Below are 23,887 nucleotides of genomic sequence, written 5' to 3'. Positions count from 1 at the left end.
AGAGTTGGTTCTGTCGCCATCCATCCCCAAATCTCTAATCCAGCTGCTGCTGCTAATACCATCTCCAGCTGCTGGGGGAAGGCGGCACACTTGGCGGCACATGGCCACAAAGCCATGGAAATACTTGGTAAGGCTTTCATCTGTTTTTTTGTCCAGTCGAGCAAAAGTGCGGAAGCGATCCCAATGGAATTGCATGGTGTCAGGGTCATACTCCACACCAAAGGTAGACACTACTCGATAGAAATCAGTCTGTTCACGCCTTGTCCATCTACAAAGGGAAGAGGAATCAGGCAATAGTGATTAGAAGAACAGGGAAACTAATTATTTCTTGGTGCAATTTAAAGTATTTTGCTGTGTATAATGCACACCCACATTTTTGGTCCAAACTTTCAGGAAAAAATATCTTTTGTTTTAATTTTTAAATTCAATTATTTTGTACTTAGATACCTGTTTTTGTATTATAAAGGAATTTTAGCATTTATTTTTGATCATATTATGGTACAAGAAATTTTATGTAACAATTACAAAATAAGAACAGATACAAGGTATTTTAGGTACTACCCATGTATAATGCACATCCTTATTTTTCCCTCAAAAATTTCAGCAAAAAAGTGTGCATTATACGCAGCAAAATATGGTATCTGAATATACAAAAATTGAAAGTAGAGGTGGGGGGGAAAAAGAAAAAGGTCCAGAAGATAGCAGAAGAGGTAGTGAGAGGTACTCTGTAACATGGAAGAATAAGCAAGCTAAGGGGAAAAATAATGTGGGCAAATAATGAGACTGACTATATAGGAGATCTTCCCGGGAGTTATGATTATGCAGAAAGTAAGGTTTTTGTCACAGAGGTAAGACAATTATGGGCAAAGAAGATGGCCCCTCTGTAGTGAATTCCAAATAATTTCTTCCTAAGATAGTTTTCAATATAGGGCCTATAGCTGAAGACAAGCTTACAGTTCAGCCCAAATTCCTAGCCATATTTTACCGTTGCTGTTTTTCCCGCCGTGCAATTTCTTTCAGCTTGAAGGCTGCCTCACAACGCCTCCTTCTCCGGTCCCCACGTTCTGCAGCCTCTATCTTCATCTGTTCTCTCTTGTAGCTGCGCTGATAGGCTGTAACTAGGCGCCGAAGCCTAGCTGTCAGAGCAGAGCCTGGAGGCCAGAACAGATGGCCTGGCTGTTGGGTTACCTGGGCTGTGGGAACCAAAGTTAAATGAACAGGAAATACAGGAAAAATAGTAGAGATAATGCTCATATTTCAACCCACCCGAAGGCAAAGCTCTTACAAATCCCAGGATAGGACAGAATTTAGTCAATAATACCCCAAACACACCACCCCACAAAAATTGTACTAGTTCATCTAGAAGTTTACCTTCATCTCCATCAATCACTGAGATCTCCTCATCCATCATCATCAAAGGATCACCCTAGAGAAGGATATCCACCCCACAGGATGGAGGGGGAGGGAAAGGGGGGGAAGTTGGTACTCTGAAATCACTCTCTCATGTGTGTCCTTCTATGGCACCAGGGGATCAAGAAAAATCTGAGGAACCCTCACAAATAACTGGAAGCAACCAACCCAAAGAATAAGAAAGAAGAACCTGAAAAGTCAATTCTTACTAATGGCTTAAAGGTAACAGGACTAAGGAATTTATTTTAAAAAAATTTTCCAATGACCAGCTTGGGTCCCACCTCTTCCACAAAGTCATCCCTGATCTCCCCCAGCTGGCATTATAATCCTTTCCATTAATACTTTATATTCTCAAATGGCAATTATATTTTGTATTATAAATTAATGAATATACTTCAGGGTTTAAGGAATGGGAGAATGTTTAACTATTTAGTCATAGAGAAAATAGACTTAAATGAGAATCCTTACCTCATCATCCTGGTCCTTTGGGGGACCCTGGAGTGGTTTATACTCAGGATCTTCACAATCCTTATCAAAGTCAACCCTAAAATTATCCAGAGACATTAGCAAATGTTAGCAATGTATCTTCCTTCACTAAGAGGAACCTAGGATGAAGAGCTGGCCAAATAGACACTCCAGCATATAGAACAGTCTTTTCTTTCATGCTGGAAGGAATGGCAGGCCAGATCCTAAGCTCTGAGTAAGTTAGGTATAGCATCCAACAGAACAAAGAACTGGGAAAAATTGATGAAGTGCACTCTAAATTGCTTTCATTTGAAACGAAACACTGACCAACACACTTGCTGTCTTTTCATAGCCCTTTTTATTACTTAACCCATTTCCCACCTCCTTCCCAACTATTTATTTTTATTATTTCACTTGAATAGCCCATGCTTATTTCTATTACTTTGCTCTACTGAGCAGAAGGGTGACATAATAAATGGTCTGCAATGAATAAATGGCCCACTTTCCTTTGTAGGTCCTTCACTAAAGCAAATTGAGTTTGTGATCATCCAAGAGAAACCCTCAACCATGAAGGTGTGTGGGTTTTAAGCCAAGTCTTTCACATGCCCCTCAGGTCTCCATATGAGAAGTTTTGTTAAACTCACTGGCACCCAAACCAGGGCAAGACTGCCCTACCTGGTGGCTCAGTATTAGCATGGCAACTCATCACTGAGGCATGTATAGGCAGAATAATGCTTTATGGGTCAACCACCCTTGACAGAGGATGAACCAGAGCTATAATTTCCTGAATCTCTACCACATAAGAGTCATGAAAGAGTTACAATGCTATTATCTTTCAAGAAGACCAGCTATCCTCTCAACTACTGTGGCTGTACAGAAAAGTATTGCAAAGAAAAATGGATAGAACATCAAATAAACCATTTATGAGTAACATTAATTTCCACCTTAGTTTCATCTTATGGCAAGTATGGTTTTCGGCCAGTTTATGAAGTCCTTTCTGCTGGTCTCACTCTTTGTTGAGAGTTTATCATTCATATGTATAACCACCATTAAGAATCCCCATGGGTTCAGTCAAGGCTAGTGTTATCTCTTAGCACAAGCAAACAATAGCCTTTATAGGGCAGACTCAGCACTTAAAGAGAACTAAACACCAATGCTCACCCTTCTACTATGTCAGAGAAGTTATCCAACACTCGATGTTCTGCTGCAATAGCTTTGTCATCTGGTCGGCCAGCCTTTTCCAGGAAGCATAAAGCTGGGTCTGCCCTCATGGTGTTGTATTTTTCATAGCCTAGAAGAAAAAGGGCCATAAACTGAAGAAAATTATGGATTCATTTTGCCTTTATGCTTATTTTGTATGCTGCTGGAATAATTAAGAGTATATGGGCTACTTAGCTATTCACAATGCAAAATATAGTTTAAATGTTAACTTGGACAGCTATTGGGTTATATTACTGTATTTAACATTTCTATATGAATTTAGAGTTATAAAGTGCTTTAATACCAGTTACTGAAGATAGAAATTTAATCAGTTTGTGTAAAATGGTAATAGGTTTACATAGCCATCTAATTGGTAGTCTTTCTACTATTCTTACTATTACTACATAGATGGGAAACTAAAAAAAACAAGTAATTTACGGAGAAGTCACACACTGTCAAATAAAGGATGAAAAACTTTTACTTGCAGACACTGAACTTCTGATTAATGGTAACTGAATGAACACACTTCAGGGTGTTTGTACTCTTCTAAACCTCTGTGTCTCATAAGTAAATCTAAGACCACAAATGTTAATGCTTTTTCTTATCCCATTAAATTTTTCAAAAACATGTGGGTCAGTGCCGTTACTTTTACTTTACAGAGGTAAACAGAAACATCTTTTTTAAAAAATCCTCACCCAAAGATACTTTTTAATTGCTTTAGAGAGGAAGGGAGAGACATATTGATGTGAGAGAGAGAGAAGCTATCAACTGGTTGACTCCCATACATGCCCAGACCAGGGATTGAACCCGCAGCCTAGGTATGTGCCCTGACCTGGAATCAAAATCACCACCTTTTGGTTATTGGAAGACACTCCAACCAAGTGAGCCACAGAAGCTAGGGCAGAAAATTATTTTTAAAAAAGAAATGATATTCCAATTCACTAAGTAACTGAGCTGGAATTTAGCACTCACTGCTTTTAATGCCTGGGATTTGTTATTAGGTAAGAATGAACAGGGAGTATTCTCCATTTTTATATTCTATTTTTATTTCACTCAAACTATTGTTTGCACCTATATCAGAGTGACTACTGAACATTTAAACGAATGAGATGTCATACAAGTAGAACACCTTCAGCAAGCCACAGGAAAGTCATATAAGTTAACCATAGTTAATGTTAGAGAGCACATTATTACCTCCCCTGATTTGTGGAGCCTTAACCTAGATGCCACAATATATAGATTGGTAACACTTATTAGAGAACAGATGGAAGACTCCCCACATGTGGATTTAACTATTCACCTGGTCTTTCTTGAACATCTATTTATAGAGATGAATTGCTTGCTCTGCTCTGGATATTTAAGAACTAGATTCCCATTCAAATATAAGTTTATTGAAGATCAATCACAGAACTCAGTTACCGGTCATGAGCATTTTTCTAAATGTTCCATCTGTGGACATAAATCTACAACAGGAAAGAAACACTCAGAGAAGGAACCTACCATGCTTAAACACGCCAATGAGCAAGGACTTGTCAGCCTCACTGTCCCACCATGTTGTTGGAACCTCCAGCTGATCCACTACTGGGAACCATATGTCAATCTCACTAAAGGTATAAGAGGGCAACACCAAAAAATCAAAAAGGAATGTGAAAAATAAACTGCCACATTTCTACCCAAGAAGATAAGACAACTAACAGTATACTTGGGGGGAAGGAAGATTACAAATATCACCTAGATGTTGGTAAAGTTAAAGGGTGTATTAAAAATGTTAATAATAATAATCCTAACTTGTGAGGGAGGGAATCTATTAATTAATTATTACCACAGGCAAGAAAAGGGATGGAAGGAGTAATTAAAAACAGAAAATAAGATGGCAGAATTAGTTAAATAGAAAAAAATGCAAAGTTGAACTCTTATCAAGAGAAGGATATTTAATTTTATCATTAATCATAATATGAATCTTGAATTTTTAATTAAACATTTTTCCTTTGAAGGGAAAAAAGGTGTAACAGGGTAAAGTGAGCACAACAATGTAGGAAATTAAAATGATAATCCTTGGAGAGATTACTACAAGTATCATTTTTTTATCTGTTAATTTAAATACTCACACAGCTACCTATTTCCTTCCACTGGTATCAGTTACAGAATTAAAGACCTAGTATATAAATTTTAATTATCGGGCAATCCCAAGATACTGGGTTGGCCAAAAAGTCCATTACATTTTTTCCATATGATGGCTCTAGTAGTGCTTAGTTGTCTTTAACTTCATTTGAAACAATTTTGTTAGACTGTATTTTGACAGCCGTCATATCAGCATATAGTTAAAAAAAACTTAGCAAAATTAGTGAGTTTTTCTGCCTTTTTAATATTGAAGCTGGAAGAAAATACGTAACATTTTTGGCTTATTATGCTTTATTACTTCAAGGAAGGTAAAAATGCAAATGAAATGCAAAAAAAAGATTCGTGCAATATATGGAGAAGGTGCTGTGACTGATTGAACTTGTCAAAAGTGGTTTGCGAACTTTCTTGGTACTTCTGACATTTTGGTCAAATAATTCTTTGCTGGGGGGCTGTCTTATGCATTAGATGTTTAGCAGCACCCCTGGCCTCCACCCACTAGAAGCCAACAGAGGGAGATAGCTGGTGTACTCAAAATATCAAAATCAATAAAGTTATTGGTGAAAATGAAAAATGTGTCTTTATGTTACAGAAAAAACGTAACAGACTTTTTGGCCAACCCAACAGTAGAAAAAAATAAGCAAAGCAATCTTTTCTTCAATGAGACATGGCATGAAGAAAAATATACCAGAACTTTACCTTGCAATGGCACCCCCTAACACCTTCTCTGCCTGGTCTCCAATCACTTCCTGCCTCAGATAATATAGCATTCGTACTCGTAATAGCACCCTATAAAGGAGAAAGGAAGAGCTGGCTCAATAAGGGTATAGAAAATTTGAGGTGAAAAATGCTTTAGTCTTTACTAAATTCTATCCTTACTTATTACACTGATGTTTCAAATGCTTCTTATAACTTTCATCTTGGAACAGAGTATCAGGGTTGTATTTCCGGATCCAATCTGCCTTATGGATATCAAAAGTGCTTTGTGACTTTACTTTTTTCCCCTTGCGTCCACGGGGCACAGGGATAGATAGACCTGGGGAAGGGGAGACATTGAAGACTTGGATTGAGAAAACCCTTTGGACCTGAAAAGGAGTAGATAACCTACAGAAAGATGAAAAGTAGAGAGTTGATAATTACCTGAATGATTCTGCAATTCTTTTGTCTTGCCATTTTCAGCAGGGCTAATCAAGTCCCAAATGAAGCCTTTGATATTTTCATCCCCACGATAATGTAGAAGACAGTACACGAGGATGGCTCGGCAAATTGTCTCCACATCTCGTTCAGTCATACGTCGCTTGAAGCGTCCGTGAGACAAGATATCTCGCCATCGTCCCCAACTAGAAAAACAGGAAGGAAATTGTATTAATGTATTCTAGGGGGCTCTAATTCAATGACATTCCCCAGTCACCCAGAATCACATCTCCCAAAAGGTGGAAGACAAAAAGATCTTGGGAAAACACGGTAACAAAATAATGGAGTAAAGTTTTTGCTATTATCCCCCTCTTTGAAATCTCCAATCTGAGAGGCAAACAGAGTGTCTATGAGGATGAAGATGCACCACCTCTGATGGCAAGGTGGGTTCTTACCCATATACCAGTAGGTGCTTTTCCACCCGAAAGCAGTCAGTTCGCCCATAGGTATGATGACGGTCATGCCGGCGAGAGCGTGGCCGCTCATCGTCATCACTTTCCAAATCAGAGAATTCCACCAAGTCATCATCTTTCAGAGTACTGAAGTGGCGAGTCTGTTTCCGTACTCTAGGTGTGTCAATCACCAAGTTATTCTATGCAAAGAACAGAAGAAGTAACTCTATAATATGATCATGGGAAAGGCATTAAGACAATCATGGACTGAAATAGCCTTGGATGTAACATCTATAGATACTCAAGAGATACGTATTTTTTTTTTAGGACATACAGTATAATATAAGAACTCAGGAAGCAAAATTAAGTGGTAGATATCTAAGCAGTTTTCTGGAGCCTACTATGTAAAGTTTTCACAATGGCCCTTACATATAATACACCATCAGAGATTAAGGTCAGCATCTAAGAATCAGAGCAGCCATAAAGATTCCTGAGAATACTGTGCCTTTTGGACTATTTCCTCCCTGTAGAAAAAGGAAGCTCACCTTGCTATTGAGTAGGTCCATATCGAGGTCAGCCTTTTTGGCCCACTTTTGCCAAAAGTTGGGGTCATCCAGAGAAATATCTGTCCTATTTTCAGAAGCAACAAAACTTGCCTAGTGAGGAACAAAGGAACAGAGTAAAGTTGACTATACCACTGTTTTGAGAAAGAGAAAACAGTAACTACTTTTAAAAAAATCTATTTTAGCTCTTCCCAAAGCAGCCTGTGGTGACCTTTGAAAATGGTTCACTTGACCCAGAAAACCCCACAAAATCATGCAAATCCAGAGGTTCACATCTCCACATTCGCTTTAAGACCACTCATCAAACTGCCCAGGCCATCAAGGACATGCATATCTGAAAAGCCACCAAGTCTCTGGTAGATGTCACTTTACAGAAGCAAAGTATGCCATGCCTTCGTTACAGTGGTAGAGTTGGTAGGTGTGCCCAGGCGAAACAGAGGAGCCGGACACAGCGTTGGTGGCCCAAAAATGATGTGGAATTTTTGCTGCACATGCTTAAAAATGCAGAGTAATGCTGAACTTAAGGGTCTAGATATAGAGTATCTGGTCATTAGCACATGCAGGTGAACAGCGGCGCAAAACTTGAGAGCTCATGGGTGGACCAATCCATACACAAGCTCTCCCTGTCATATTATGATGACCCTTACTGAAGAAGAGTGGATTGTTCCTAAATCAGAAGAGGTTGTACAGAAGAAAAAGATATCCCAGAAGAAACTGAAGGAACAAAAACTTTTCGCTCAGGGATAAGTTCAGCATAAAATAATTGCTAATAAAAGTTTTTAAAAAATGTATGTATATATAAAAGTTCTAGAGATCCCTGTGTCTATCTCCGCTTCTCTAGCCTCTGACAGACATACAGAGAGAACCTACCTTGGCAAAGGTAGAACCCTTTCCTTCAGACTCAATGGTAATGGTTGTGGTTCGTCTTAACAAGATCTGGTCAATGTCTTCTTCACAAAATTTGGAGCCCTCATCATCTTCCTCCATTATGGCTGCATATGCTCCTTTTCGTAAGAGATCTTCAATTTCCTTCTTGGAGAATTGCTGGATCTACAAAATCCAATAGCAAGATGAAAAGACTACCGAGATAATATAATCTAACCATATCGTATTTCAGTTTCTTATATTTAAGAGGTAAAAATTGAGACTCAAAATAAAGCAGTCAGATTCTAGTACAAAAATAGTTTTTGTCTCCATCTATCTCTATGACCTGCTACAAACATTATCAACAGACTAAGAGGACTCACTCCAGTAATGTTGCCATCCCGACCACTCATGGACTGAAGCACGGCTTTATCCAATCCCAACTTGAGGCTAGCCTTATCAAACATCTCTCTCTCATAAGAATTCCGAGTAATGAGACGGTAAACTTTCACAGCTTTGCTCTGCCCAATTCGATGACAACGTGCCTGGGCCTGGTTATAAAACAATGGAAGGAAAGGGCAAAAATAACATAAAATTGGGGTGAAAGGGAGGGAGGGGGGAATCTCAAAATAGCAACTTCACATCTATAAAGCTTCCATGAGATCAACACAAAAGCAAAAGTCAATTTCAAGATAAAATTACTACCCCATCACATAAACCGAAGTTAGCAAACTATGGTGTACATGACCACCCATTTCTGTAAGTAAAGTTTTAGTGGAACACAGCCCTACCCATTCATTTATATTCATTTATGTATTGTCTATGGCTGCTTTTGTGCTTTAAGAGCAGAGGTGAGCAGTTACAACAGATAGTATATGCTCGGCAAAACCTAAAACATTTAGTATCGGGTCCTTGCAAGAAAGCTTGCTGACCTCTGACCTAGAATGCCACCTTTAACTAAGTAAACAATTCCATGCTCTCTAAAGGACAAGTCTTTCAAAGAGATCCTGATCCTGTTGAAAAACCTCCCAAGTTAGGTAGTTAGTCCCTAAGACAATGACTTCCTTTACCTGCAGGTCATTTTGTGGATTCCAGTCTGAATCAAAGATGATGCAGGTATCAGCAGCTGTGAGATTAATGCCAAGTCCACCAGCCCGGGTGCATAGCAAGAAGACAAAGCGGTCTGAGTCAGGCTTGCTGAAGCGGTCAATAGCTGCCTGTCGAAGGTTACCTCTAACTCGCCCATCAATACGCTCATATAAGTACCTGTATGGGAGTCACAGAAAAAAATTTTAACTGACTAAGCAGAAACATAGAGCAGAAGAGCAGAGCAGGATCAATACTACTACCTCCCTATCTTTATCTGACCAAAACATTAACAGAAAGCTGACAATGAGAGTCTTAAATACTTCTCTTATCCCAGTACTGATCAAAATTAAATGTTCCTACTTTTTTGCAGCCTTGTGTGGATACAGTAAACACAAAGCAAGAGATGACTCTTTGCTTACCTCCTCTGGATTAGATAATCCTCTAGGATATCTAGGCAGCGTACCATCTGGGAGAAGATCAGAACCTTATGGCCACCAGCTTTAAGTTTTGGAAGTAACTTGTCAATAAGAACCAATTTGCCAGCTGAACGAACCATGGCCTGCAAGTGGAAGTCATGAGGTATAATATGGCAAGCTTCTCGAAATTCTGTTAGGATTTTTTCTTCTGCACCTGTCAAAAGGAAAATCAAACTTGATGGTGAGATCCAGAAAAACATACTAAGGCTATACGTTATTTAACTAGGATAAGGAAGCAAAGCAAAGAGAAATCTCACTTGATATCAACCATACCACACACAGAGAATTCAGCACCCAAAAAATCCTAAATCATCAATTGTGTTACATAAAATATTTCAAATAAGTAAGGATTAAAATTATTAATAGGGTAAAAAAAATACATGAATAGGTGGACGAAGACATGCAAACCACTATTACTACCCCCTACCCCACTGGCATCCAAAACAAAAACAACAAAATGGGAGTACCAGTAAGGACATTTATCCAGAGAACAAAATGACTTGAGTGGTTATTCATGAAATTCTGAACAGCAAATCCTATTTAATTTTGGAGATTATGCAGGATCAAGAGGGTAGAAAGAACTAGAGAAAAATATTTCACATAAGAGTTGTTTCAAAAGGAGAATTCCCCTCCATTCCCAAATTAGGCTGAATCCAACAATGCATCCATTGTTCCTGGGAAATAAATTTACAAAGTAAAAAGCTAATATAGAAATGGCAGGCATTTTCCAGAAATTTCCTCACCATTAATGAGATATGGGTGGTTGCAGCATTTACGCAACTCCATCATTGTGTTGAGTAGATTAGGCATGTTAGTATGACCTGCCCCTTTGGAAAGAAAGGAGAAATTCTTCTCCAAAATAGCCCGGTAGTATTTCTTCTGGATGTTGGTCAGTTCTACTTCAATAATAGTTTCCTGTTTGGGTGCCAGGTTTTTTTCAACATCCTCTTTCAGCCTTCTTAGCATCATTGGCTTGAGAATGGCCTGTAGCTTCTGAACCTAAAACAGAAAGAAAAGAAATCAATAACATGAGGACAAATATTCTAACATTATGTGGAAACACTGAGAAATACGGGTTTTCCACTGTCTGAAAAATACAGATTTTGGACAATGCCACAAATGATGTAGGCACAGGTTATAGAAGATCAGAAAAGCCCTTGATGCCTATGGCAATAGATACCTGTCTTATACAAACTTTACCTTTTTTGTCTGGGGTTAGCACCTCATCAGATATAGGTTTTCCTACCTGTTCCTCTGTCTTGAGATCCCCAAAGTCCTTGAGGAACTCTGATTCTGAGGGAAACTGTGATGGTTCTAAGAAATGAAGCAAACTGAACAGCTCCTCCACAGTATTTTGCAGTGGTGTTCCCGTGAGTAGCACTTTGTGTTCCTAGAAATAGAGAAAACAGAAGACTGAGAAGACTCAAAAATCACAAAGGACTTTTCGGGTTTTCTCTATCCGTAAAATTATGGGAATGGACCAGATTATTGTCTTAACTTTTCTTTAGCTTGCTTGCTCTTTCAATAAACACAAAACATTCAAGAAAACCTTTGATGTTATTAACATATTGAATTAACTTGAGTATTATAATTATAAACAAATAAATATTCAGAATATGAGACTATGTCTTTTTTCAACTACATATGCCTGTCCACACTCAACTCCCCACAGATATACTAATATCCCCCTCTAGGGAAGGTACCTGTGCTGGATTAAATACGGCCATTAATTCTTGTAGTTCCTCCTATCAAGGTTCACCCCTCGAATCTGGGCTTGCCTTGTGACTTGCTCTGTGTAGCAGAGTGATACTGTGTAAGTTTCAGAGCCTACACCTCAAAGGCACTGCAGCTTCTGCCTTTGCTTCTGCCTTTTTGGAACACTGCCCTGATGCTACCATTTAAAGCAGTAAAGCCTGGCCAACTGGAAGATAATAGGCCTTGTGAAAAATGACCCAGGCACTCCAGCCAGCAAGCAGCACCAATTGCTAGCTGCAGCTGCATTACTGACTCCAGACAAGACCACCAAAATGATGACCTAGTTGAGTCCAGCCCAGGTTGCTGAGCTAGAGTATCTTGAAAAACATAGTTGTTGTTTTAGTAACTAAAACAGCATCCCACCTTTCCACCTGCTTGAGAACCACAAACCTACAGTTGCCTTCCAATTCTAAAATTTTCATGACTTTCAGGTTACCATTCCCATAAACCATACCCACCACCCATACCAATTTCTCATTTCTTTCTATTCTCTGCTGAATTAGGGATATAGTAATTTCACAGAAAATTAGGCTTATTTTCATCCCAGGTATTTCTACCCACAAGCCAGTGTGAGGAACTCACCAGGTCCATGTGCTTGAGACTATCAAGCAGCTTGCAATTACGGTTCTTTAGTCGATGGGCCTCATCAATGATAACACAGCGCCATTCAATCTCACGAAGTTCGGGACAGTCTGACAATATCATCTCAAAAGTGGTGATCAGGGCATCAAACTTGTATGCACCTGGGATGAGGCGCCCCTAGGCATGAAGGTAGTAAAGTCAGAAAAGGCCTAAAATTGTACCTAAATAAGAAGCTCTTCTGTTTCTATTAAACTTGAACTAATTAAAAAAGAAAAAGAAAAAAGAAAAAGAAAAGCTCTTCTGAATTACACATTCCGTTTTCTATATTCAGGAAGGATTACTAGGAAATACAAATTGCACCACCACCCTTTTCCGCTGCTGTTTATCTTCCTGATAAACAGTGCCAAATCACTCAATGTAAGATATATTGACTCCTCAACATATTCAGCTTCTTGGAAAAATGACAGACCTCAACGAATGAAGTTGGACATTTTCAACTCTGCCACGCCCAGCTCTTGTACCTCAGCCTAGATCTTTTGTTGTTTAACTGTGAAATCCACAAATGCTAGGCATCGGTAAAACATCAAGGCAAAACTCAAAGTGAAAAATCACTGACACAGTATGTGATAGCACTGATTACAGTCTGAAAGTGGACAGAAGAATTTAATCATCTCAACAAAATTAAGAGCTGCAAAATATAACTTGAATAAATTCAGATCAGCAGAACCAAAAATCACAGAAAACTAATGGTAGAAAAACAATTTGTAAAATCCAATGTTAAAAAGGATGGATAACTAAAAATTTTTATTTTCAGATTTACATAAAAAAGGAACTGATCTTGATAAAAAATTTTAAGACTTTCAAAAATAAAAGAAAGGAAATGGCTTAAGTTCATCACTGTATAGATCAAGGAATTAAAGTGGCTAAATAAATTTCATTCTGAAAAATACTTTTTGATGAAATTGTATCAATTCTGGTAAAATTCTATTTAAAATGTATGTACTCATAAAGTCAAAACTTCCACCGATTCAAAATGTCTACTGGATCAAAATAGCGAAGTCAAAAAAATGCCCTGCAGAATCTAGACAAAAATGCCTTACATCAGAAAGCTACCACAAGTCTTTTTTTATATGAAAGCCTCTAAAATACCAGGTATTTTGGCCCACTCTCTCTAAACTGTAACATTTCTATGAAATACAACTCACCCGTGAATCTTTGCAGTACATTTCATATTGTTGAATCATCTGCCGGCTGGCCAGACTGCCATGGTACACAATAGTGTTCATCTCTGTCCATGTATTGAATTCCCGCTCCCAGTTAGTAATTGTGGACAGTGGGGCAATGACGAGGAAGGGACCATGGATACCTACATTATATACCTCCTGCAAGAAGGCAATGGATTGAATAGTTTTGCCCAATCCCATCTCATCAGCCAGGATGCAATTCTGCCTGCAAATTCAACATGGAAAATGAAAAGTATGTCAAAAGCTATCTTTTTAAAAGTATGATAAAAAAAAAACTTATTTAAAGAGAAACTAAAAATAACCCCAGACTCAGCCTCCATCTATAGGCCCACTCTTTTCTTTACCTGTTATACCAATTAAAGAGCAGCCAATTGACCCCTTCCAACTGATATTCCCGTAACTGGTTTCTGTTTTTATACTCATGTGACAGCTCCAACTTCTTCCAGGCACTTGCCTGAGGACGATTCTTAAAAATAGGAAATTTGAATAAATGGGGTGGAGACGTTAACAAAATTAGGCAAACTTACTAGATGGTTCTAATAGTTGAAGTCAATTCAAAATCATTATTTCTTGGATTAAAACATGTTAAATATATTCAAATTCATGAGTTCATAATGTACTTTTAAAAAAAGAGGACAAGCCCACTGGTCACTTTTGGAAGATGCTAGGAAAAGTACTTCATTATTTTGAAAACAAGGAAAAAAAGAAAAGAATAAAGTATTTTTCCTCCTTTCCTATACAATCTGTACCTTAGGATAACCAAAGAGTAGCTGAAACATCTTTCTTTTTATAGAAGATTTTGGCTAATAAATGAAGGATGATAGAATTAAAATATCACCATTAAAAGCCTTTACATAGATCTAGGCAATGATGATAAATGGCTGATAATATCACAAAAAGACAATTTAGAAGAACCACCTATGAAGCAGATTTAGTGCTTCCCTCTCCCATCTGATCAAGCCTCTAGAATAGTGATATCTAATGGAACGGTCTACAATGATAAATGTTTGACTACTAGTCACATGTAACTGTTGAGCATTTGAAATGTAGCTAGTGGCTACTACAATGGACTGCAGAGCTCTACAATGTTCTAATGAACAGCGCTGCCCTACATATAACTGTCATAGGAAATATAAGGGACAGAGAACGTGTTAAGAGGTTCCAAAAGGAATGCAAATTGGCAAACTTCAGACTATGAAAAACCCTAGAAAACAAATGACCTGGTTTCTTCCAGAGAAAAATGGTAAAGGAGAGAAAGGAAACCAGAGGAAACGATAATGAAGAGAAATTTGAGACATATTAACTAACAATATATGGGCCTTATCTAGAATCCAACTCAAAGACTATACTTTCAGGGACCATTTCTATAGTTCATTACTAGAATCCAACTCAAACAATTTAAGAAAAATTAGAAGAGAATCAGGGAACTATATACAGCAAATTGGTTTTTTGATGATATTTAGGAATGCTTAAATTTTTTCAGGTATAATAATGGTATTAATAATCTTTAGGTATAAATACTGAAATATTTACAGATAAAATAAAAGAAAGTTGGGATTTGTTTTAAAATAATTTGGGAAACGGAAGTAAGTGGGTAGAGAAATACATGAAACAAGATTGGCTAAGGACACAGACAAGAATGTGGTGACTGTGGTGGGTGGAGGTTGCAGAGGGTATAGTGGGGATAAATGGTAATGGAAAAAAATACAATTAAAAAAAAAAGATTGGCTATTTGTTATTTCTGAAGTTGGGTGATGGGTACAGTATACTATTTTTTTAACTCTTGTGTATGTTTGAAAATTCTGTAATAAAAAGCTAAAACAACATAAACTTCTATAGGGGAAAAATTAAGTCACTGCCTACATGGACTTTAAACTCTAAATGCAAATATACTTACCACTCTTTTGAGTTCTGGGTGCCTCGACTGGATCCGTTTAAATTCTCGAATCTTGCCCTCATCAACATCCTCTTTCAGTTCCCATGTACTATCCTCATAGGGCAGAGAGCACCATTTCACCAGGTAGTAAATTACAGGCTAGGAGAGAAGAAGTCAAAGCCTTTATATACTGATTTTGTGTTATCTCCTGTTGTAAAGGATAAGAATTTGACCATATAATCAGATCACAAAATGTCAATACCTAAAAAGGTGCAGAAAAAGTCAGGCTGAAAACACCAACCATAGGCTTACCTGCTGATGCAGTATGGCTTTTATCATTCTTCCAGGCAATTTATTAGAATTTGTTCTAAAAGTAAAATTTCTGCCCAATAGTTTCTAGAACACTAAGCACTGAAACATGCTCATCAACCAAGCAGATGAGAAAAAAAAAAAATTTTCCTATATTGTGTTGAATGAGTTTGAAATTAAAAGATATTACTCTGTTCCATACTATTCCTCTAGCACTAAATTTGATAGAGTAGAAACCACACTACTTTCAGAAGCAGGGAACAAGTTAAACTCATAGGATCAGAGAAGGGTGAAATCATTGGGCTTCTGAGCTCTTTTGAGCTCTCAGTGCAGATGCTACTTCAAAGAGCAGTCATAGGAATGGTAGATTTCCTTGAGAGCCTCAGAAAGCCAGGAGATAACTGTGAGAGGTTTAACTGGAGAGAGATAATAACAGTGAAGAGAAAGCAGAAATGCTGAAGCTCCAAATACAGTATTATGTGCTATGTAGGCAAGCCACTGCAAAGGAGGGGGCAGCGACCAATGGTAAATGGCTCCTATTCTTACTACTCATAGTGATCACTTTATAAACTGCATTTCCATTTTTGGCTGATATGAATAAAGAGGGATTAGATTGGGCCTAGTGTAATCAACAGAAGCCTATAATTATAAATTTACAGAACAGCCAGCAAGAAGTTTTCACAATCACAGATCAAGGATCCCTAGGATTAATCTAACTGCACCTGTACATTTTTCTTTATTGTAGCGACACATGTCATTTTCTATGTAAAACCATTTGTCCAGGTTACACATTTCCAACATCATAACTTACTTTCCCATGGACTTTAATATTTATTATAATAATTATTTCCACTAACAGATAATGTAAAAAGGATGATAAATTAAATTTGGAGAGGGAGAAAATGTATAAACATGATGTCATTATTCAATGTTGGGAGCATAAATTTCAGTATCTGCATACTGAAACATTTTCATGTCATGCCCATTGCAATACTTTTACCCAGGGACCTAATCAAAAGCCCATAGTGACAGAGAACAAGGACGGGAAGGGTGAAATCCTTAAAATAATGATAACACTAACTAATCTGTTCTGACTGATAACTGGTCCATTGCCCACTGACCTCTCACAAATAAAAAATAAACAATAACTCCCACCCATAACCCAAAAAGCAGAATATATGGTATCTGAGGCATGCTCGTTAGTATTTGAAAACATGTGGAATTGTAATAGGCTTTGGACATCTAAGGTTCTATCTGAGTGACCCTGCAGGCTTTTAAATAAACTTTGGATTTTACAGAGGGAAGGCTTTGACTCTTAGGTCCTATCAGGATGGTGTATGTGGGCAAGTCACTTAGCTCTTGAGTGAGTCCAGTTCACCACTCAGCACTGACACCTTAGTAAGATTCTGTTGTTTTCTACTCGTCACTGTTTAAGTAGTAAATGTCAGAATTGACTAAAAATTTTATGAAGTATGACCCTGCAAAGCTAAACCAACAACTGCATAAAGTGAAAAGAATACAAAGAGTTATAAAAATGATTAGTCTAACCATTTCTTTAATTCACAGCCTAAGTGAATTTGAAGTAAATTTACTAAAGGAGAGAATGCTGAATTCACTGGTGGCTTAGATCTATATGGCTGCTACTTGGAAAGTAAAAAAAGTGATTTAAGAAACTGTATTAACAAGTGTTTTAGAATATTTAAAATCTGCTCCCCAATCTAAGAAGGCCTTAATGCAGTGATTCCCAAATCAAGCTATATGTAAGAACCCACTGGCAAACCAACTTAAAAATACAGATCTCTGCACCCCACCCTAGACCTAGTGAATCTGAAATCTATGGCACTGAGACCTCACTATCTGTTTTAAAAGAACAGATTTAAATGCAGTAGATCTGTTTTGATAATAAATGAAAATGCTTTTAATTGATGTTAAATTCAGGAAATAACACAGAGAAAGGATGTATCGGTACAAGTATTTTTATATTCATAAATTTAGATATTTGTGAAGTATTCCCCCACCCTCCTTCTCACCTCCAAGTGAGTATCAAGGTTTCCCATATAAAATCTGAGACAAAATGAGACCAAGGTGAATGAGTACTTGCAAACATAACTCCCAATGCTCATAAACATATAGCTCCCATATGTTTAATTTTATGAGAATCTTTCCATTTAGACTCCGTCCCTACTCCTTTACCTTCTCAATATCACTCTAAGAATAACCTCAGAAAAATTTAAATATACCTTTTCCATCCTAGGGATTTTTCAGCCATATCTGAAAAATAAAGGAAGGGCAAGCAGACCAGCAGAAATCTATAAAGGCCTTTCATGTTTCTCCACGACCCAACTCACCTCCCCATTGTCCTTGTCAATACTGTGAGACTCATCCAATATCCTGTCCACCTCTACGTAGTCTGGGTTGAAGGGCTCTTCATCCTAGAGGAGTTATGAAACCCAACAATAAGATCAAAAGGGTCATGTTTGATGACCCTTATTTATCAAGAAATCAGAAACCATCGGAAGAAAGTTCCACATTTTCATAGTATCAAATCCTACAAACCTATCTGTATCTGCATACATCTTGCCTGTTACCAGAGAAAAGTGTCTCTTCTCCCTAACACAGAGCATTATCTCCATATATGCTCTGGATTCCATCTTTTCTCACCTTTTCTATTCTTTCTACTCTAGAATCTCTTTCTACTGTATCATTCCCACAAACATACAAATATGCTCTATTTTACATTTTAAAAAGAGCTCTCTTGATTCTATACCCTGCTCCCTGCAACTATTTTTTGTTCTGTTTCACACTCAAACTTTCCTAAGAGTTGTAAATACACACTATCCCCATTCCATCACCTCCTTCATTTCCTGGCATTTATCACAATTTGCATTATTTTTTAATCACCCTCCAAAGACAGTGAGGTGCATGCAAACACAGACCTTATCCAGTTTGTCAACCATAGTGACTAGCACACAATACATAATGAATAAATGAATACTTAATTTGGTTAAATGTCTATTTATAAAGGCAGATTTAAATGACGTATGAGTTCCTGGTCAGCTGGCTCAGTTGCTTAGAAGAACATCATCACATACACCAAAAGGTTGTGGAACAGATTCCTAGTCAGGCTATATACCTAGGTGGAGGATTCAATCCCCTGTGGGGGCATGTATGGGAGGCAACTGATCAATGTTTCCGTTTCTCTCTCTGTCTCTCTCTCCCCTCCCCACCCCCCTAAAATCAACAAACATATCCTCAGGTGAGGATTAAAAAATAAATTAATTAACTTAAAAGGTAGTGGTTCTCCCCAGTCATTTAAAAAAAATAAATGACATATGAGTTAGTAGAGATTAGTTCAATGGTCACAACTTGTACATCTAACAACAGCAGGAATACAATTAGTTTCATGGTACATTTCACAAATTAGGCCTTAGAAGAACACGGATGAAAAAATGCTACCCAACTGTCACTATTTTCAAAGGAATGAAATTATAAAGCCTACATGGTCCTACTTGCCTTCTCCAGGAAATGTGGAAAATAATTCACTTACAGGCAAACCTGGTTGTATAAAGGTAACTTTATCAGGTGTTTTCAGCCAGAACTGTTAATTTACAGAAGTTACACATTAATATATCTCTCAATCTTTTTTACTAGACCTTTTCACCTTTATCTCTAAGAAGCTTCGAAAAATAATCCTTCTCCTCTAGGCACTTAGTACTCTATAAAGTACATGAAGGTAAAAGCTTTCAAAGCAAAATGGAGAGCTAAATATGACTCAAGAGGCCCTTATGCATGCACTAGTATTTAGTAGTAACACTAGATATAAGAAATTAAAGTTCCTTTAACACCATTTCTAGTTATGCTGGGTTAGAAATTTGAGAAAATAAATGCTGTCTCTTAATGATATGGTTGCTTTTGGCTACAGATACCATCACAACTGCTAAAAGGTGACATTACAAGACGAATGCCTCAGGTGGACCAGAGGCTGGGTTGTCATCCATTGTGAAAACACTTCATGAACACTGAGCAAGTCAGTATCAAAATACACTATAATTTATTTTTAAAAGACTGTATTTAGACCTGGCAAAACTAAGCATGGGGCAATTAAGAAAAGTCCAATGTATATGCCCACGTATACAAAACAACTGTTGAAGAATCAGACAAGGCTGATTACTTCAACCCCAGTAATTTATGTTTCTATGAAATAAGACAGGCAAGAGCTATTCCTAATTACCTCATGGAAGAAGTGTCTCATCTGAGCCATTTTGGTTTTGAAGCGCTTTAGTTTTTGATGGATCCTCTTATCTTTCTCTAGTTGGGAGATGGTAGCCCATTCACAGTGCAGATAGGAGCTGAAGGGGACGAAAACAGTCAATCATGGTATAGGAAAAGGTACTAGGGGGTTGTGTGTTTAAGGTACAGGGATTAGCCAGAAGCAGACATAATGACTACATGCTTAAATGGGGACATAATCTCTTCAATTAGTGATTCTTAAACTTGAATTTGCACACAAACTGCCTGGTTTGGGGTGGGCTTAAGGCTGCCAGTTTGATTCTGGGTCAGAGTACAGGCCTGGGTCACTGGCAAGGTCCCCAGTTGGAGGTGTGCAAGAGGCAACCGGACCAATGTTTCTCTCGCACATTCATGTTTCCCTCCCTCTACCTCCCACCCTTCCCCTCTAAAAAATAATAATGTCTTTTTAAAAAAAAGTTCACATTAGCACCCAAATGATGCTAACTCTGCTGGCCCATTGATAACACTTTGAGTATCAAGGTCTTAATGTTAGGCTAAGGTATAGAGGATCACAAGGGTTTTATCAGAAACCACCTTCATCCCACTTTCCTGCAGGAAACAGTAATGGCCATGTCAATTCCTGAACCTCTCTCTGAATAGACATTTTCCTCACTGAAAACAATAATTTGGGTTTAAACTATAAAAAAAGGACACATTTCCACCCAGGATAGACTACACAGGAGAATTTTTTACAACCCTGTGGAGTCTGGGGTAAAATGCTTTTTTTTTGCATGGATCACATACTAGTTCTTGTACTTGACAAAGAATTCTTCTGCTTCGGTATATTGTCCAGATGGAAGCTAAGAAGAAAAGAATTATAGTTACTAATAATTTATTTGTCAAAGAAAGAACCTTTCATTTTAACCACACATAGAGTTTCATACCAATGCTCCCAGAATATATTATTGACTGAGGGATTAAAAAACTAACCTGATACTTCAATAGTAAAGGCCTGATAGGAGAAAATGAGTCTTTACTCATTTTAAACAGATAAGCAGAATAAGAGGAAATGAAGACAGTCCCTATTTTCGAGTTAACCTTCCTCCATCATCTCTCGTAACTATTGTAGCAATTATCCTGACATCCAAAGGTGCTCATTAAATAAAGCCTGTGAATGCAGCATTATGGGCTGACACACAGAGGCTTCCATATGCAATAACATGGACAGATCTTGAGGATATCATGCAAAGCAAAATAAGTCAGATGGAAAAGGGCAAAACCCACATAATTTCCCTCATATGTGGGATATAAAATAGAAAGCAACAAAGTCATAGACACAGTATGGTAGTTACCAGAGAAGAGGGTGGGGGGAGGTTGAAAAGGGTGAAGGGGATAAAATATATGGTGACAGAAGGCAACTAGACTTTGGGTAGTGAGCATACATAGCAATATACAAATGATATAGAACTATACACCTGAAACTTACACAATGTCATTAATCAATGTCACCCTAATAAATTTAATTTTTGAAAAAGAAGATAAAGGTCTCACCTCCTTCTTCACGATCCGCATAGAAAGCACTTTGTCCACAATGGCTGCATCTTCTTCACTGGGATTCTCCTGTAGTAATAGATGTAGTCAGTCAACAGAGATTGTGAGCAGATTGTGAGCAGACTGTGATCAAACCTATCAAATTGTTTAAGTTCTCAGCTTACCACAAAGAACTGCATGGAAGGCAAAGTTTCGCCATCTGGTTCCTGCACTGGTTCAGGAAGGATAGGCTCGGTTTTTATTGGACCAGTTACATCCACTTCTTCTTCTTCCTCATCATCTGTGATTTTTATATCCAAATCCTCTGTATATTTTTTTCGCTTAACTTGACGGTTTGAGCGTCTCTTCTGTAAAGGCAAAAATTGTTAAAATAACTGCTTACTCTCTCAAAGGGAATACCTTTACAACTATTTGCCTATTCCAGGTCCCCAGTTAGGGGCATGCGAGAGCCAACTGATCAATGTTTCTCTCCTCCCTTCTCCTTTCTAAAAATAAATAAATAAAAACATTAAGAAAAAAACTATTTGCCTCTTGTCATATCCTTAGATTTTACTTTAAAAGTCCCTATGAAAAAAAATCAAACCAAACAAGGATAAGAAGGTCATATATGGCCCTGACTGGAGTGGCTCAGTGGATTGAGCACAAGCCTGCGAACTGAAAGGTCACGGTTCGATTCCCCGTCAGGGCACATGCCTAGCTAGATCTCAGGGCAAGTCCACAGTTGGGAGCCTGCAAAAGGCAACCGATCAATGTGTCTTTCAACACTGATGTCTCTCTCTCTCTCTTTCTCCCTCCCTTTCCCTCTCTAAAAGTAAATAAATAAAATCTTGAAAAAAAGGAGGTTGGAATAAAAAAAAAGCTTACTTATCAACTACATCATGTCAAACCATATAATTTATTCTATGTACTGAATATACAGGGTGGGGCAAAAATAGGCTTATAGTTTTTTGAGTATGTGAAACACAGCTTATTCTTGTATTATTATTTATTAATTATGGTATTATTTTCCATATAAACTGTAAACCTACTTCTGCCCCAACCTGTATATTATTTTGCTGAATTGTTTTATCAAAGAACCATAATCCATCTGAAAGAAACCTGGGTACTACTGGCAAGAAGCTATGGGAAATGAAACAAGGCTGTAGGCCAGCAGGGTACGTGATTACTTCACACCAGGAGCAACCCTAAAGTGCAAAGTTGCAAGAAGAATATTTTGTTTGTTTTAGTTTTAAAGTTTTTTTGCTTTAGTAAATACAATCAGACATATGTATCATTCTTCTGCTTACTTTTTTAGTTATTTCTTAGAGATGTTTTCCATATTGATATATTTTAGGATCTACAGCACTCATTTATGTGCTTGATATAACTTTTGAATTTAAGTAACACTTGGAGATCATAAGAAATTAGGATGGATGGAGAAATAAAATTATGTATCTTTTATCATTATTTTATCACTGGAAAACACAAAAAAATCAAGTGAGTTATAAGCAGAACTACTAAAATCAAGCAAAGTTGCAGAGCATAAAATAAATTTTAAAAAAATTAATAGTATTCCTACACAGACTCAACCAGAAAATATAATGAGTCTGTGAAAACAAAGAGACTATCTAAAGGATTAAATTTAGTAAAAAAAATATATATATAAAATCTATATGATGAAAACTTTAAAACACTATCCGAGGATACAGAGAAGACTTGAATAAATAGTCATACATACTGTTCTGGAATAAGCAGACTTAATTTTCCCTAATTACATAAGTTTGATAAAACAAGATTAATAAAATTTTTAATTTGATAAGCTGTCTCTGAAATTTAAATGGAGAAATAAACATCTAAGGATAACCAGGAAAAATATGAGAAAAAAATACTGAGCCTTAGCAGATATTAAAAACAATATAAAGCTGTACTTACTAATTAACACAGCTTATTACCTCTCCAAAGAGAGATAAGCCGGTCATTGAAACAGTGCCAAATATAAACAAAAATATTTATGTGGATTTAAAACATGGTAAAAAATAGCACCTCTAGTCAGTGAGAAAAAAGTAGATATTCTATAAACAGGACTGAAAACAAATGGCTAGTCATCTAGAGGATGAAAGAAAAAAACTACAAAAGGATCAAAGATTTAAAAGTAAAACAGAGACACAGAACACAGGTATAGCCTTTCTTTCTTTCTTTTCTTTTTTAAATCCTCACCTGAGGATATGCTTACTGATTTTTTTGAGAGAAAGAAACATCAATCAGTTGTCTCCTGTACACACCCAGACCCAGGATTGGACCCGCAACCTAGGTATGTGCCCCCCGACTGGGAATCAAACCTACAACCTTTTGGTGTACAGGACAATGCTTCAACAAACTGAGCAACCCAGCCAGGGACAGAGGCATATTTCTAAAGGAAAATGTGGAAGCATTTTTTATAATCCTGGAGTAGAAAATGTGTTTCTAATAAATTGATCAATTTCACCTTAAAAAAAAAAAGATATCTGCATAATCCATTATAAACAAGGTTGAGGCAAATAATTAAATTGATGCAGAAAATACTGATACATTTCCCAAGAATAAAGAATTT

General features: G+C 37.3%; 1 protein-coding gene, 1 non-coding gene and 1 pseudogene across 9 annotated transcripts in view; 1 reads left to right on the top strand and 2 right to left on the bottom strand.

The window, feature by feature from the left end:
- CHD8 (chromodomain helicase DNA binding protein 8) overlaps nucleotides 1–23,887 on the bottom strand; it is a 65,212-nt gene that overhangs the window by 7,693 nt on the left and 33,632 nt on the right. For 6 of the 8 annotated variants that reach the window (XM_024567452.4, XM_053927479.2, XM_053927480.2 and 3 more), the window contains 26 exons: nucleotides 21,483–21,665; nucleotides 21,319–21,387; nucleotides 20,572–20,627; nucleotides 19,769–19,886; nucleotides 17,886–17,969; nucleotides 15,250–15,387; nucleotides 13,697–13,818; nucleotides 13,314–13,557; nucleotides 12,109–12,285; nucleotides 11,018–11,161; nucleotides 10,515–10,770; nucleotides 9,715–9,925; nucleotides 9,277–9,472; nucleotides 8,590–8,757; nucleotides 8,213–8,392; nucleotides 7,325–7,435; nucleotides 6,783–6,979; nucleotides 6,334–6,533; nucleotides 6,073–6,253; nucleotides 5,893–5,982; nucleotides 4,576–4,679; nucleotides 3,037–3,166; nucleotides 1,879–1,954; nucleotides 1,372–1,426; nucleotides 986–1,193; nucleotides 60–268 (listed from right to left, as the gene is read on the bottom strand). In XM_024567452.4, the coding sequence (XP_024423220.2) occupies nucleotides 60–268; nucleotides 986–1,193; nucleotides 1,372–1,426; nucleotides 1,879–1,954; nucleotides 3,037–3,166; nucleotides 4,576–4,679; nucleotides 5,893–5,982; nucleotides 6,073–6,253; nucleotides 6,334–6,533; nucleotides 6,783–6,979; nucleotides 7,325–7,435; nucleotides 8,213–8,392; nucleotides 8,590–8,757; nucleotides 9,277–9,472; nucleotides 9,715–9,925; nucleotides 10,515–10,770; nucleotides 11,018–11,161; nucleotides 12,109–12,285; nucleotides 13,314–13,557; nucleotides 13,697–13,818; nucleotides 15,250–15,387; nucleotides 17,886–17,969; nucleotides 19,769–19,886; nucleotides 20,572–20,627; nucleotides 21,319–21,387; nucleotides 21,483–21,665 (3,907 nt within the window). The remainder of the gene's footprint in view (nucleotides 1–59; nucleotides 269–985; nucleotides 1,194–1,371; nucleotides 1,427–1,878; nucleotides 1,955–3,036; nucleotides 3,167–4,575; nucleotides 4,680–5,892; nucleotides 5,983–6,072; nucleotides 6,254–6,333; nucleotides 6,534–6,782; nucleotides 6,980–7,324; nucleotides 7,436–8,212; nucleotides 8,393–8,589; nucleotides 8,758–9,276; nucleotides 9,473–9,714; nucleotides 9,926–10,514; nucleotides 10,771–11,017; nucleotides 11,162–12,108; nucleotides 12,286–13,313; nucleotides 13,558–13,696; nucleotides 13,819–15,249; nucleotides 15,388–17,885; nucleotides 17,970–19,768; nucleotides 19,887–20,571; nucleotides 20,628–21,318; nucleotides 21,388–21,482; nucleotides 21,666–23,887) is intronic. The other 2 variants (XM_024567454.4, XM_024567459.4) reach the window with 1 other exon arrangement.
- LOC112312091 (small nucleolar RNA U6-53/MBII-28) lies at nucleotides 2,480–2,589 on the bottom strand. Its single transcript, XR_002975539.1, has one exon. It is a non-coding gene; the product is annotated as a small nucleolar RNA U6-53/MBII-28 (small nucleolar RNA).
- Nucleotides 14,692–14,808, top strand: LOC112312164 (small nucleolar RNA U3; annotated as a pseudogene).

The sequence above is a fragment of the Desmodus rotundus genome, chromosome 7, assembly GCF_022682495.2.
Source record: "Desmodus rotundus isolate HL8 chromosome 7, HLdesRot8A.1, whole genome shotgun sequence".
Taxonomy (NCBI): Eukaryota; Metazoa; Chordata; class Mammalia; order Chiroptera; family Phyllostomidae; genus Desmodus; species Desmodus rotundus.
The sequence above is the reverse complement of the archived record's forward strand: the minus strand, read 5'-3'. Positions and strand labels throughout refer to the sequence as shown.